Raw genomic sequence first — 14,548 nt, 5'->3', positions numbered from 1 at the left:
ATAGAATATTAAATTGGAAAGATACTACTATATAGCCACTTTGGAACTTGATTTCATGTGTCACCTTACTGATCTGGCTCAAGATTACAAAACCATGCATGATGGAGATGGGATTCAAATCCTATTTACTAATTTTTTTCTTTTTTTTTTCTAGATTGTGAAATTCTAAGCATGCCCTTGTCTTGATCATCACCAGATCCTTCAAATCATCAGTGCTTATCACAGTATGGAGCACACAGAAATGTATAACTGTCAACTGAATTACTGAAGTACTTAATTTTACTTGATTTTACATTGTTAGTTAATTTATCAATTCAGCACCTTCATTGATTTTATATGTCAGGCTCTGTGTTAGGCACTTCATAAACCTCCTTTCAATTCTTATAACAACTCTACAAAGTAGATATCTCCATTTTAAAGGAATGAAGTAACTTGTTCAAAATTCATAGCTAGTGTTGGTCATTCAGTCGTATCTGACTCTTTGTGACCCCATAGACTGTAGCTTGCCAGGCTTCTCTGTCCATGGGATTCTCCACACAAGAATACTGGAGAGGGTTGCCATTTCCTTCTTTAGGGAATCTTCCCAACCCAGAGATCTAACCCAGGTCTCCTGCATTGCAGGTGGATTCTTTACCACCTGAGCCACTACAGAAGCCCCAAAATTCATAGCTTGAAAGACACAAACTTTAGGCTGTGCCAAGAGACACACATACTTGCCACTAAACCATCCTTTTCATCACCACCTCTGTCCTCAGAAACTTCCTAGTCATGTAAGTAAGGATAATGGTGACCAATTACAATGCAGTAGATCAGTGCTTCAAAAAAGTGATTAGGTTCAAATTATTAAGAAAACAAGAAAGAGAAGAAGGGCCTGGGGAAAACAAGGAAGTTTAAAAGTTGAAAAGGTGACAACTGAGTAGACCTTTAGTGATAAATGGAAGTCCTCTAGCAGAGAATACTGTTTGTTGACCTCATAAGCGTGCATGCCTGCATACTCAGTTGTGTTCAACTCTCTGCGACCCCAAGGACTGTAGCCCACCAGGTTTCTCTGTCCATGGGATTATCCCAGTAAGAATACTGAAAGTGAAAGTCACTCAGTTGTGTCCGACTCTTTGCAACTCCATGGACTATACAGTCCAAAGCGGATTGCCATCTCCTCCTTCAAGGGGATCTTCCCAACCCAGGGATGGAACCTGCATCTCCTACATTGGCAGGCAGAATCTTTACCACTAAGCCACTTAGGAAGCCAACCTCTTAAGAAACCAGGACCTACTGACCTCTATTTTCTCCCAATCTATCAGCCTTCTCCTTTTTCTTCAGTTTCTTCCTTATCCAGCTTAGATTCTATAGTCCATCATTCAAACAACAGCCTAACTTCCCTTTAACTCTGTCTTTATAGCTCACCTAACCAGCAGCACCTCTACGCTGATGGAATGCAGCAGATATCAGAACCCATTCTAACTAGGTTAAGCAGAAAGGGATTTACTGCCAGGTATTATGCGACTTACAAAATTACTGAAAGGGCTATAAGAAGTATTGGTAGAACTTCCCAGGAACAACTCCTAACCCACAAAACAACAGTTTTCACCATGATAAGAAAGTTATGGCTCTCACTACAGAAACTCACAGAACCAAAAAGCCTCTGCTTTATTTGTCAGCAAAACGGGGCACCTTTCACCCTCCTCCTCTCACTTCTAAATTCAATTCTCATCTTAGGTGCAAAGAAGTCCAGGAAATCTCTGGCTCTCAGTTCCACCAATATCCCAGTCTTCACTAGGCATCAAGCTGCCTTCCCCACACCACCACCCTCTCCAACCAGCAAAAAAAACAAAAAAACAAAAAACAACCCTGTTATTGCCCATTAATCTTAAAGTAAAAGATACAAAGTCTGGCCTCTACTGGCCTCCAGCTTCATCTTGTACCACACTCCCCTTCATTCTCTGTCCTGGCTACAATGGCCTCTTTGTGCCTTTTAGTCATTTTTCTCGCATTTGCCACAGGACTTCTGCACATGCTGTTCTAGATGGAACATTCTGCCTTCCTCGCTTCACCCAACTAATTATAATTCTTCCCTGAGGCTATCAGTTCAGGCATATTTTCCTCAGAGAAGCCTTCCTGTTTATTCAGGCACTCATAACACCACGTACCTCTCCTAGGTAGCACACACTTCGTACTTCACATTTCCTAGTGAGATCACAGGTGACCATCTATTTTCCCCCAACCCGGGACACAAAGCTCTGAAGTCAGGGGCCATGTTTGGTTCACAGTGTCTCCCCAGCGCTCTGCATTATTTGGACGACGGAGAAGAAGGCCTAGTTCACAGGTCTGAGTCCGAATTTCTCAACAAAACTGTACTCTGGAGGCCAAGAGTCGGACATTTCCTTCATCTCTATCTTTCTCAGGGGCACTGAGGAGGCGCTAGTAAAGGCTGCAGAATCATGGCAGTGACAAGTCGGCCTCCTCAATCAGGAAGGACCCTGGCGGAGGTTAGGAGATGGGCCTTTTCTCCCTGGGAGCGCCTGGCTCAGGGCTCTGCACGGAAGGTACTGTTGAAGAAGTCAGCCATCGAGGGCCCCAGGCTGGTGCAGAGGCTCCCAAAACTCTTCTCCAGGCTAGAAAGGGAACCCAGGCTATGTGCTAAGTCGCTTCAGTCGTGTCCGACTCTGCGACGCCGAGGACTGTAGCCCGCCAGACTCCTCTTTCCGTGGGATTCTCCAGGCAAAAACACTGGAGTGGGTTGCCATGCACTCCCCCAAAGGATCTTCCCCACTCAGGGATCGAACCCGCGTCTCTTAAGCTTGAAACTCTAGGAACTCGAGGCTCCCCTTTGCTCCTTGCAATCAAACCTGCAGCTGAGAAGGGCCAGCCTCAGACCACACAACGGAGGCGCCTCCTCCAGATCCCACAGCCACCCGCCCCTCGACCTTCCTTACACTCACTCGTTGTCAGCGTCTGGTCTTCCCCTCGCAGCATTGCACGAAACACCAAAACCCAGTCAGTGAGCTTCCACCCACAAGACACAGCGCGCGTAGGCGGGACTCCAGCTCCATCCACCAATCCTAAATTCGAAACCTAGTGATGTCAGAAAGAACTGACCAATAACAGGAAACTTCTCAGGGGGCGGTGCTGAGAGGTATATTGGAAGTCGATTGGGTTCTATCGGCCGGAAGTTCTACGGGAAAGACCAAGTCCAAGCCAATCGTGAGGTGCCTGAGGGTGTCGGCGCGGTCAGTGGCGGCCTGAGGAGAGCGGCAGCCGCCATGATAGAACAGCAGAAGCGTAAGGGCCCAGAGTTGCCACTGGTCCCAGTCAAGCGGCAGCGACATGAATTACTCTTGGGAGCGGCAGGGTCGGGCCCTGGAGCCGGGCAGCAGCAGGCGGCGCCGGGAGCCTTGCTGCAAGCGGTGAGTATAAGGAGCAGGCGGCCTTCGGCCCTCAGCTCATCTTCCTCCCTCTTCAGCGCTTGCACCCGGTGATCCTGCGCGGCCCTTAACCCGCACTCCCGAGCGGGGCGGGACTCTCCTTGGAGTTAAAGCAGAAAAACACAGTAAAGGCGGCGGACAGCCTGCGGTTCTCCCTGTGTTTCTCTATTTGACGCTTGTTTTCAGCGTCTTGACCGCTCTGTGAGGAGGTGTTAGAATTAAGAGTTAAGGATCTTGAGCTCAGAACCGGGATCAGGGTTTTGACTTCTTAAATGTTCCAGGGATCCAGTGTAGAATAAACGATAAACGTTCAGAAAACTTGGAAGATTGGATGGATGGATGGATGGATGAATGAATGAACGAACGAGGGAAGGGAGGAAATGAATGCCGCTGGCTCGTTTCGGGGACTTGGGACACTTGCTTTTCCCTGTGTTTCTCTGCACTGGTATTAGTAATAACCAAAGAATAGTTAGCATCTATTAAGCCCTTGTGCTGTGTAAATAAAAACTCCATTAATCTCGGTAACTTCCTAAGAGTTAGGAAATATTATTATCTTATTTTGTAGACGGGGAAACAAATTTATATAATAAGTGATAGGACTTCCCTCATAGCTCAGTTGGTAGCGTCTCCCTGCAATGCAGGAGATCTGGGTTTGATTCCTGGGTCAGGAAGATCCCTGGAGAAGGAAATGGCAACCCACTCCAGTATTCTTGCCTGGGAAATCTCATGGACAGTGGAGCCTGGCGGGCTACAGTTCATGGGGTCAGAAAGAGTTGGACATAACTGAGTGAGTGACTAACACTTTCTACCACCTCCATCACTAGCTCCTGGTGTAAGCCATTATTATCTCATCCGGCATTATTGCTGTAGGATCCTAATGGTATTCCTGTTTCTGTTTATGGATGCTCAGTCTGTTCTCAACCCAGTAGCCAGAGGAATCCTTCTAAACATAAGATCATATTACCCCCTGCTGAAAACTTTCCATGGTTTTTCACATCAGTCAGAGTAAAACTGAAATCTTGGCAATCTTTTGCCCTCTTTCATTTGACCTCTCTGATCTACCAATTTTCCATTGCTCACCTTTAACCAGTCACAGTGGCTTCCACACTCCTGCTACAAAGTCTTTGCATTTGCTGTGCTCTCTACTGAAATACTCTTGTAAGTGTCCACATGGTTTACACACTCAGCTCTTGCCAATCTCTGCTCAGATAACACTTTTGCACTTTCCTGACCAGCCTATTTTAAATTGCCATACCCTGTGCTCACCCGCATTGCTGCTTTGTTTTTCTCCATAACACATGCCACCATCTATATGTTCTACTTGTTTCTGCTCACCCTCTTTCCTTTCTGTCCTTCCCACTAGAATACAAGCTTCATTTTTTATTTTGTTCAATACTGTTTCCTAAGTGCCTGGGACAGTATCTGATACAGTATTTCTTGAGTAAATGAGTAAGCTGGAAACTGCTAAGGAGATTTGCGGAGTACTAATAGTGTACTTCTGTCTGACAAGAATATCAGCCCAGGTTTCTTTGAATTGCCCACGACTATGACTGTTCTTAATGTCCAAGACCATAATCAAAACTACTTTCTTCAATAACCTGTACCTTGCAGGGTTGTTGGAAACCTTAGTTCAATCATTCATTCATTAAACCAACTAAAGACTGGGAAAACTGTAATGTTACACTGGTAAGGTTCCTGCACTACAGAGCTTTTCTTGTGGCAGAGCAGGGGAGACAAATTGTAAACAAATACATAAGAAACATAATTTCAGATAGTGATAAGTTCTTTGAGGGAAAACAGTAGTGTTGATCAAATGCAAAAGAGAGGTAGGGTGCTGCTTGGGCTTGAGTGTTCCAGGAAAGACTTTTTGGAGAGAAGGCATTGGAAAGGAACCACACACAGAAAGATCTTGGGGAAGAGGCATCCTGTCAGGGGCAACAAAAGATCCTGAGGCAGAAATAAGTTTAACATGTTTGAGGAATTAAAATTTGGCTATGAGAGAGCAAGTGAAGGAGGAGAGTTAGTGTAACAGACACTGGAAACTTCAGCAACAGAGTATCAGATCGGAGGCATAAGTTATATGAGAAGACTTGTTATTCTCTAAATCAGGAGAAATACACTCCATCATTGTTTCCATTGTCTTTTCCTTGTACTCCCCATTCCCCAACTTTTCAGTCTCCTTTGTATATAATGACTACCCTGTACTTCTCTCATTTGTTCAGGGTCCTCCAAGATGTTCCTCCCTTCAAGCCCCAATCATGCTTCTCTCAGGACATGAAGGGGAAGTGTATTGCTGCAAGTTTCACCCCAATGGATCCACCTTAGCATCTGCAGGATTTGACCGACTGATATGTAAGGCATAATTTTTGAATCTGGAGTAATTGCTCTCTGCCAAATACTGATTATTTTTTAAAACTTTCAGTGCTATAAAAGGTATCAGTCTAAATTGATCACATAACAAACTGTGTGGCTGATATGCTAAAAGAGAGTCATGAAAATACTGAATGATTTTGGGTGTAGAACTTAGGGTCCATGTGGTAAATACAGTAGGAGTTATATCACCTGCTGGAAAGTGAGCTCCTCTAGTTTGGGAATTTGCTCTTCATGGAGGCAAATCTCAAGCTGATTTAGCAAGCCTAAACTTTAAGATCTATACTTTAAAGCTAATGAGAGTAAGGAGGAGAGAGAGAACTTTTTCCCCAAAGATATGAGGCTCTCTTGATCCACAGCCTCTGAATCTTAGCATTCAGGAAGGAAGGAGGAAATCCTAACAGGGCAACTCACTTGGATAATGTACTTGTCTCTTGGATCTGCTACCAGATTCTCAGCTTCTAGTCAGGAACACCCATTTGGGGAAAATAAGTAGAAATCATATTGAAGAAATCATGAGAAAAAGCAAAAGAGAAGGTAACAGAAACATCTGACACTTTTTCCTCTGGCATCATTTGCCACATTGTAAGATGAAATGGGTCCTTTGACTCTGTTCTTTTAACTGTGCCTCAGGGTGAATGATGTCTGTTTTGATTTCAGTTTCTAGTTCTGTGTTCCTTAAACTTACTCGTGGCCAAGTCTCTGAAAGGCTTAGGGATCTTAGCTGAACATACGTTAACTACTGATATACTTAATTTCATCAAACAGACTAGAAGCAGTTTTATCAGCAGGAAAATAACTCTTAAGTAGCTTATTATATATATAGTGTTCCTTAATAATATTCATCAAACTTCATTCTGTGTTGGACCAAGCCCCCTAAGAATTGGAACTGTCTCTATTCATTTACCTTATTTTACCCCAGCACTTGGATAGGTATTTAGTACATGTACACTAAGTAAATGTAGTATAAAGTCATTGCCATGTGACCTTCAAGTCAGTTGCAGCTTCTAGAGTTTCCCATAAGTACCATCATGTTGTAGTCTGCTTCTACTCATAGGAGACAACTAGCTGTGAGTGCCAACTTTTTTAAAGTATGGGAGAAAAATTAAGATTTAAAAAATTATATCCATTATCTAAAATGTTTTTATTTTATGAAATGTGAAAATGCTGCATTATTTTTGTTCTAATGTAAAGAAGATTGATATTGCTGATAAAATTAATAGTGTTTCAAAGGAGTATAATTTCAGAACTGTTGTTCTAGTGAATTCTTAAGTACCCTTTCCATGGCCAGTAATAGTTTTATTTTGCCTAGTAATGTTCACAGAACCCCGTCTCCCTAACAGTGTTGTGGAATGTCTATGGTGACTGCGATAACTATGCTACATTGAAGGGACACAGTGGAGCAGTGATGGAACTTCATTATAACACAGACGGCAGGTGAGTGTTTCGCATAGTGGATGACAACTGCTTCTTATGTTAATTCTTCTTGGCGTCCTTCCATATTTAATCCCTGAATTTTCTCTTAAGAGCTTGTGCTATCAAAAATTACTGCATTTTGGACAACCACTTTATCATCCTATCACTGTCTCCCCCAGTAAAGTGTTTATTGTTCGGTATGAAAGTCACTCAGTCACATCTGACTCTCTGCGACCACATGGACTATACAGTCCATGGGATTCTCCAAGCCAGAATACTGGAGTGGGTAGCTGTTGCCTTCTCTAGGGGATCTTCCCAACCCAGGGATCGAACCCAGGTCTCCCATATTGCAGATGGATTCTTTACCGTCTGAGCCACCAGGGAAGGCCATTGTTCCATGTATGCATTTATAATATCTATCTAACATTCAACAGCCAGAAATTTTTTCTTTTTTAAGACATAAAATATAATTTCCTTCTGTAGAAATTAATTATTTTTTATTATAAAAGTAATGAAACAATCTGTTTCAAGAAAACTAAAAAAAAGGCGGGAAAATGACAAAGTACACCACATTTTTACCATTCCAAAGATAATCACTGTTAATATTATGGTATATTTCTCTCAAGATTTTTTCCTATTCAAAACAGTTTGATTTTTATGTACGTATTAGAACTACTTGTGTAAGTTCCCTGGCAGTCCAGTGTGTAGGATTCAGTGCTTTCACTGCCATGGCCCAGGTTTAGTCCTGGTTGGGGAACTAAGGTCCTGTAAGCCATACAGTCAAAAAAAAAAAAAAAAGAGCTCTTATACAATACAATCTTGTCTGCTGTTTTTTACCCTTAACATTATTCAACTGTCATTATCTGTTTTTTTTGTGACATTTATTATAAATATTTTATCAATTGAATAACTACAGATGATATGAAAATGTAATTCTACAAAGTTAATTAATCCCATTCAGTATTTCAGTAGACATTTATTGTCTTACAGCTCTTATCTCTAAAAATTTTAGGGTTCCTTGAATGACTAGGTACATAGCCTTGTGTGTAGTTTTCCTGTTTGAGTAAAGAAATCATTATAAAATGCATCATAACTTAGAAGTCATTCTCAGAGGCAAAATAAAAACTTTGATTTTTAGAGAAAGAGTTAGATTTACTGAGCCAGGAATTGCTACTATCTGTCTTACTTCTGCAACAGGGAGTGATTATACATTTTCAAGTGGAAGGATGTGTAAAGTGTAGTATATCACAAAGAAGGGAAAAATTGAGAAGACTGCCATATTAGATGTACAATATGTCATGTGGACTGACAAATGGAAAAAATTTTTTTACATCTATTAGAGTAGACCTTATAACTGGGTCTAGACTGCCATTAGGATTTTGGTACATTGGGTGAGACTTTCCCGAGGCAGGTGCCAAGCTGTCAGAGCACAGCATGTTAGTGATCTTGAAGACTTGGGTGCATTTTGACAAGTAAGGAAGATAGATTGCTATTCCTTCTCTTCACGTTTTTTTCTTCCTCTTGCTTTCTAGTATGCTCTTCTCAGCCTCCACAGACAAGACTGTGGCGGTGTGGGATAGTGAAACAGGCGAGAGGGTGAAAAGACTGAAGGGGCATACTTCCTTTGTGAATTCCTGCTACCCGGCCAGGAGGGGCCCCCAGCTTGTCTGCACGGGCAGTGACGACGGCACAGTTAAGGTGGGTGTTGTCTGTCTCCGTTGAGGGTTTCTGAGGTGACAAAATGTGAAACTTATATTGTCTCCCCACCTATGCTATACCCTTCTCTCCACAACTTTGTTTCATCATATATTTCCAAAAACAGACACTCTTTAAAATACATTTCAGATAATAAGCAGTTGAGTTTTTTTTTCCTTCTTTGATGAATCCTGCAGACTGTTACAACCATGTAGAACAGTTGTTACTTGGAATAAAGTAGACCACCATCCAAGAATAATTGGATTCTTGACTTAGTGTTTACTTAATTATGTGACACTTTTCTGATCCTCAGTTTCTCAGTCTTTAGTGACAATAATATAAATTTCTTATAAGGATGTTGTGAAATTTAAGTCAGTATATAAAAAGGTCAGTATATGGTTTTAGTTACAAAGGATGGGATGTTAAAGGTCATTTAACCCAATGAGTTCCAACCTTTGTGAATATCAGAATAACCTGAAAAACCTGTTAAAAATACCCAGATTCTGGTTCAGTAGGTCTAGAATGGAATTTTTTTTTTTTTTTAAATAAAGACTTTTTTTTTTTTTTTTTGGCCACACTGCGTAGCGTATGGGTGTGGGATCTTACTTCCCCGACCAGGAATTGAATCCTGGCCTCTTGGATTGGAAGCATGGAGTCTTAACCACTGGACCACCAGGGAAGCCCCAAGGCTTTAATTTTTAGAGTAATTTTGGGTTGACCACAAAATTTAGGGGAAGGTACAGAGATTTCACATTTAACTGCTACCCCTAGCATGCGTTGCTTCCCCTACCAGAATGATGTGTGTTTTACAGTTGATGGACCTACATTGACACATCATTGTCACCCAAAGTCCATAGTTTACATGAGGGTTCACTTTCAGTGTTGTACATTCTATGGGTTTGGACAGATGTGTAATGACATGTATCTGGCACTATTGGATCATACATAGTATTTTCAATGCCCTTATGGCAGAAAGTGAAGAAGAACTAAGGAGCCTCTTGATGAAAGTGAAAGAGGAGAGTGAAAAAGTTGGCTTAAAGCTCAACATTCAGAAAACTAAGATCATGGCATCCGGTCCCATCACTTCATGGCAAATAGTTGGGGAAACAGTGGAAACAGTGGCTGACTTTATTTTTCTGGGCTCCAAAATCACTGCAGATGGTGATTGCAGCTGTGAAATTAAAAGACACTTACTCCTTGGAAGGAAAGGTATGACCAACCTAGACTGCATATTAAAAAGCAGAGACATTACTTTGCCAGCAAAGGTCCGTCTAGTCAAGGCTATGGTTTTTCCAGTGGTCATGTATGGATGTGAGAGCTGGACTATAAAGAAACCTGAGCGCTGAAGAATTGAAGCTTTTGAACTGTGGTGTTAGAGAAGACTCTTGAGGGTCCCTTGGACTGCAAGGAGATCAAACAAGTCAATCCTAAAGGAGATCAGTCCTGGGTGTTCATTGGAGGGACTGATGTTGAACTGAAACTCCAATCTCATGCGAAGAGCTGACTCATTTGAAAAGACCCTAATGCTGGGAAAGATTGAGGGCAGGAGGAGAAGGGGATGACAGAGGATGAGATGGTTGGATGGCATCACCAACTCGATGGACATGGGTTTGGGTAGACTCCAGGAGTTGGTGATGGACAGGGAGGCCTGGCGTGCTGCAGTTTGTGGGGTCGCAAAGAGTCGGACACGACTGAGCGAGGGAACTGAACTGAAAAATGCTTTATATTCTGCCTAGTCATTTCTCTCAACCCCAGGCAACTGCTGATCTTTTTACTATCTCCCTAGTTTTGCCTTTTTCAGAATGTCATACAGTTAGAATCATAAAGTGTATAGTCTTTTCATTTTGGTTTCTTTCACCTAGTAATACCATTTAAGATTCCTCCGTATTTTTTCTTTCTTTTTTTTAATTTCTTTGACTGCGTCGAGTCTTAGTTGCAGCATGCTATGTCATGCGGGATCTTGCCTTGCAGCAACTTAATACTTCATTTCTTTTTAACACTGAATAATATTCCTTTGTTGGATATACCACAGTTTATCCATTCATCTACTGAAGGTCATCTTGTTTGCTTCCAAGTTCTGGCAGTTATGAATAAAGCTGCTCTATACAGCTGTGTAGGTTTTTGTGTGGACCTAAGCTTTTAACTCACCTTATATGGCTAGATAGCATCACTGACTCAATGGACATGAACTTGAGCAAACTCCAAGAGATAGTGGAGGACAGAATCCTGGTATGCTGCAGTCCATGGCGTTGCGAAGAGTCTGATACGACTTAGCAACTGAACAACAACAAGTGTTTAACTCCTTTGAGTAAATACTGAGGAGCACAATTGCTGGGTTCTATCGTTAGGGTTTGGAGAAGGAAATGACAACCCATTCCAGTACTCTTGCTTGGAAAATCCCATGGACGGAGGAGCCTGCTAGGCTACAGTCCATGGGGTAACAAAGAGTTGGACACGACTGAGTGACTTCACTTCACTCATTTCACTCACTTCATACTTATCCCTGGAGAAGGAAATGGCAACCCACTCCAGTATTCTTGCCTGGATTATCCCATGGAAAGAGGAGCCTGGCGGGCCATAGTCCATGGGGTCACACAGAGTCGGACACGACTGAAGTGACTGAGCACGCACGCATATTAAGGGTTTTGTAAGAAACTGCCAGTCTGTCTTCCGAAGTGACTACACCATTTTGTCTTCCTACCAGCATTGAATGAGCATTCCTTTGTTCCCCATCCTTATCAGCATCTGGTATTGTCAGTGTTTCGGATTTTGACCTTTCTAGTAGGTGTGTGGTTGTATTGTACTGTCATTTTACTGTGCATTTCTGCAATGATATATCATGTAAAATACCTTTTTTTCCAGTCTTATTGAGAAATAATTGACATATATAACTGTATAAATTTAAGGCATGCAGCAGGATGGTTCGACTTAACTTTATTGTGAAATGATTACCACAGGTTTGACCAGCAGCATCTGTTTTCTTACATAGATACAAGAAAAGGAAAAAATGTTTTTCTTTGATGAGAACTCTTAAAGCTCAGTTTTTGACCTGCTTGTTTGTTGTTGTTGAATTTAAGAATTCTTTGTACTTTATTTTAGATAACAGTCCTTTAACAGATGTGTTTTTTTGCAAGTGTTTTCTCATAGTTTGTGGCTTGTCTTCTAATTCTCTTAACATTTTCTTTCACAGAAATGTTTAATGTTAGTGAAGTTCAGCTTATCAATGATTCCTTTCATGGATTGTGCTTTTTTTTTTTTTAAACATGTGAATGTACAGTGCCAGCACAACTTGTTGAAGTCATTTATCTTTGTTTCCCCCCCAACCTTTTTTTTTTTTTGGCTGAGCTGGATTTTAGTTGTGGCATGCAAGCTCTTAGTTGCAGCATATGGGATCTAGTTCCTTGACCAGGGATCAAACCTGAGTCCCCTGCATTGGGAGTGTGGAATCTCAGCCACTGGACCACCAGGGAAGTCCCCTTTGTTCCATTGTATTGCCTTTGCTTCTTTGTCAAAGATCAGTTGACTATGGGGGTCTATTTCTAGGTTTTTTATTCTCTTTCATTGATCTATTTGTCAGCTCTTTTGTCAATATTGCACTGTCTTGATTATTGGCTTTATTGTAAATCCTGAGGTTGGGTAGGGTCAGTCCTCCAGTTTTGTCTTACAATATTGTGTTGGCAAATTGGGATGTTTTGCCTTTCCAAGTAAACTCCAGTTTGTTGATTTCCATGAAATAACTTGCTGGAATTTTAGTTGACATTGCATTGATCAGTATGATTGATCTATAGGTCAAATTGGGAAGAACGAACATCTTGATATATTGAGTCTTCCTACCCATGAACGTGGAATGTCTCTCCATTTATTTAGTTCTACTTTTATTTCATTCATTAGCATTTTTTTAAGTTTTCCTTATAGAACTCACATACGTATTTTGTTAGATTTGCACCTAAGTGTTTCTCTTTTTTGTTTTTTTTTTTTTGGATGCTAATATCAGTGGTATTGTGTTTTTAAGAATCAGAATGTTAAATGTGTTCTCAAGTGATCTGATAGAGCAGGTATGACATTCTGGGAGCCACTGATCTCCTCCAGCATCCTCACTTTATGAAGGAGGAAAATGAAGCCTAGAAATAGTAACTTATTTCAAGGGTACACAGGACACACTGCTTTGTACACTTTATTCTTTCCTTGGTACTAGTTTTTGACTCTGGGTTTTTTTAAATTAACGATTAAACAAAGGGATTTCAAAGGAGTACATGTGAAAAACCACACTAAACTTTTGATGGTTGCTTTTTTAAATGAATTTTCCTTCAATCTTGCCCAGCATCAGGGTCTTTTCTAATGAGTCAGTTCTTCATATCACGTGACCAAAGTAATGGAGGTTCAACTTCAACATCTGCCCCTCCAGTGAATATTGAGGACTGATTTCCTTTAGGATGGATTGGTTTGATCTCCTTGCAGACCAAGGGACTCTCAAGAGTCTTCTCCAACACCACAGTTCAAAAGAATCAATTCTTCGGCACTCAGCTTTCTTTATGGTCCAACTTTCACATCCATACATGACTGCTGGAAAAACCAGAGCTTTGATTAGACAGACCTTTGTCAGCAAAGGAATGTCTCTGCTTTTTAATATGCTGTCTAGGTTGGTCATCATTTTTCTTCTAAGGAGCAGCCATCTTTTAATTTCATGGCTGCCATCTGCAGTGATTTTGGAGCCCCCAAAATAAAGTATGTCACTGTTTCCATTGTTTGTTTCTCCATCTATTTGGCTTTGTCATGTGTAGACATTGAAATCTCTGTTTCATCAGCTCAGTGGTTCACAGATGATTCAGAAGAAATATCCTTAATCACCTGGTGGGGCAGGGAAGACTCTGCCAGTCTTTGTAGATTGGCTGTGTGGGTGTGTAGGGGTCTCCTTTAACCTCTCAGCCTGACAGTTTATAACTCTGTATTAGCCTTCACATCCTCTTGTGGTCAGCAAGAGGTGAGAGGTTAGGGCCTTCTCAGGTCTTTCCTAAGCATATGTCCAGCCATGGGCATTCAGGTGGCCTCCTAGAGTTCCAAGTATATGTCAAACCTTTTCAAAGCCTTTACTCTCCAAACTCTCTCATTCCCCAGCTTTTCCTATTTGCCCCAACTGTTATCCATTGCCTAGCCAGCAGAGGCTAATGTATTTGCCTTTAATTGTTTTAGACAAATGCCTCTGCCCTGGGAAAGTTCCACGGTAGGCAAAATAAAGTCAAGCCCTTTAAGTTAGGAATGTACAGTAGTTTCAGCATTCTTTGGCATTGCCTTTCTTTGGGATTAGAATGAAAACTGACCTTTTCTAGTCCTATGGCCACTACTGAGTTTTCCAAATTTGCAGGCATACTGAGTGCAGCACTTTAACAGTATCATCTTTTAGGATTTGAAATAGCTCAGCTGGAATTCGAGTACCTCCACTAGCTTGGTTCGTAATAATGCTTCCTAAGACCCACTTGACTTCACACTCCAGGTTGTCTGGCTCTAGATGAGTAAACACACCATTGTGGTTATCCAGGTCATTAAGACCTTTTTTGTACAGTTTTTCTGTGTGTTCTTGCCACTTCTTTTAGTCTCTTCTGCTTTGTTAGGTCCTTGCTGTTTCTGTCCTTTATTGTGCCCATCTT

General features: G+C 41.5%; 2 protein-coding genes across 4 annotated transcripts in view; one reads left to right on the top strand and one right to left on the bottom strand.

Moving 5' to 3' along the window:
• The window catches only part of ZCCHC17 (zinc finger CCHC-type containing 17), a 49,482-nt gene extending 46,438 nt beyond the window's left edge, over positions 1-3,044 (bottom strand). For 2 of the 3 annotated variants that reach the window (XM_043446164.1, XM_043446165.1), the window contains exon 1: positions 2,934-3,042. The gene's annotated coding sequence lies outside the window, so the exon portion shown is untranslated. Of the gene's footprint in view, positions 1-2,933 lie in introns of all 3 variants that reach the window. The other variant, XM_043446163.1, reaches the window with a different exon arrangement.
• A 128-nt stretch (positions 3,045-3,172) lies between these two features.
• Positions 3,173-14,548, top strand: part of SNRNP40 (small nuclear ribonucleoprotein U5 subunit 40) — a 33,622-nt gene continuing 22,246 nt past the window's right edge. The window contains exons 1-4 of the mRNA XM_043446162.1: positions 3,173-3,404; positions 5,645-5,774; positions 7,136-7,229; positions 8,741-8,906. Of these exons, the coding sequence (XP_043302097.1) occupies positions 3,261-3,404; positions 5,645-5,774; positions 7,136-7,229; positions 8,741-8,906 (534 nt within the window). The 5' untranslated portion in view covers positions 3,173-3,260. The remainder of the gene's footprint in view (positions 3,405-5,644; positions 5,775-7,135; positions 7,230-8,740; positions 8,907-14,548) is intronic.

Source organism: Cervus canadensis, chromosome 24 (assembly GCF_019320065.1).
Source record: "Cervus canadensis isolate Bull #8, Minnesota chromosome 24, ASM1932006v1, whole genome shotgun sequence".
Taxonomy (NCBI): Eukaryota; Metazoa; Chordata; class Mammalia; order Artiodactyla; family Cervidae; genus Cervus; species Cervus canadensis.
This window is presented reverse-complemented; position numbering and strand designations above follow the sequence as displayed.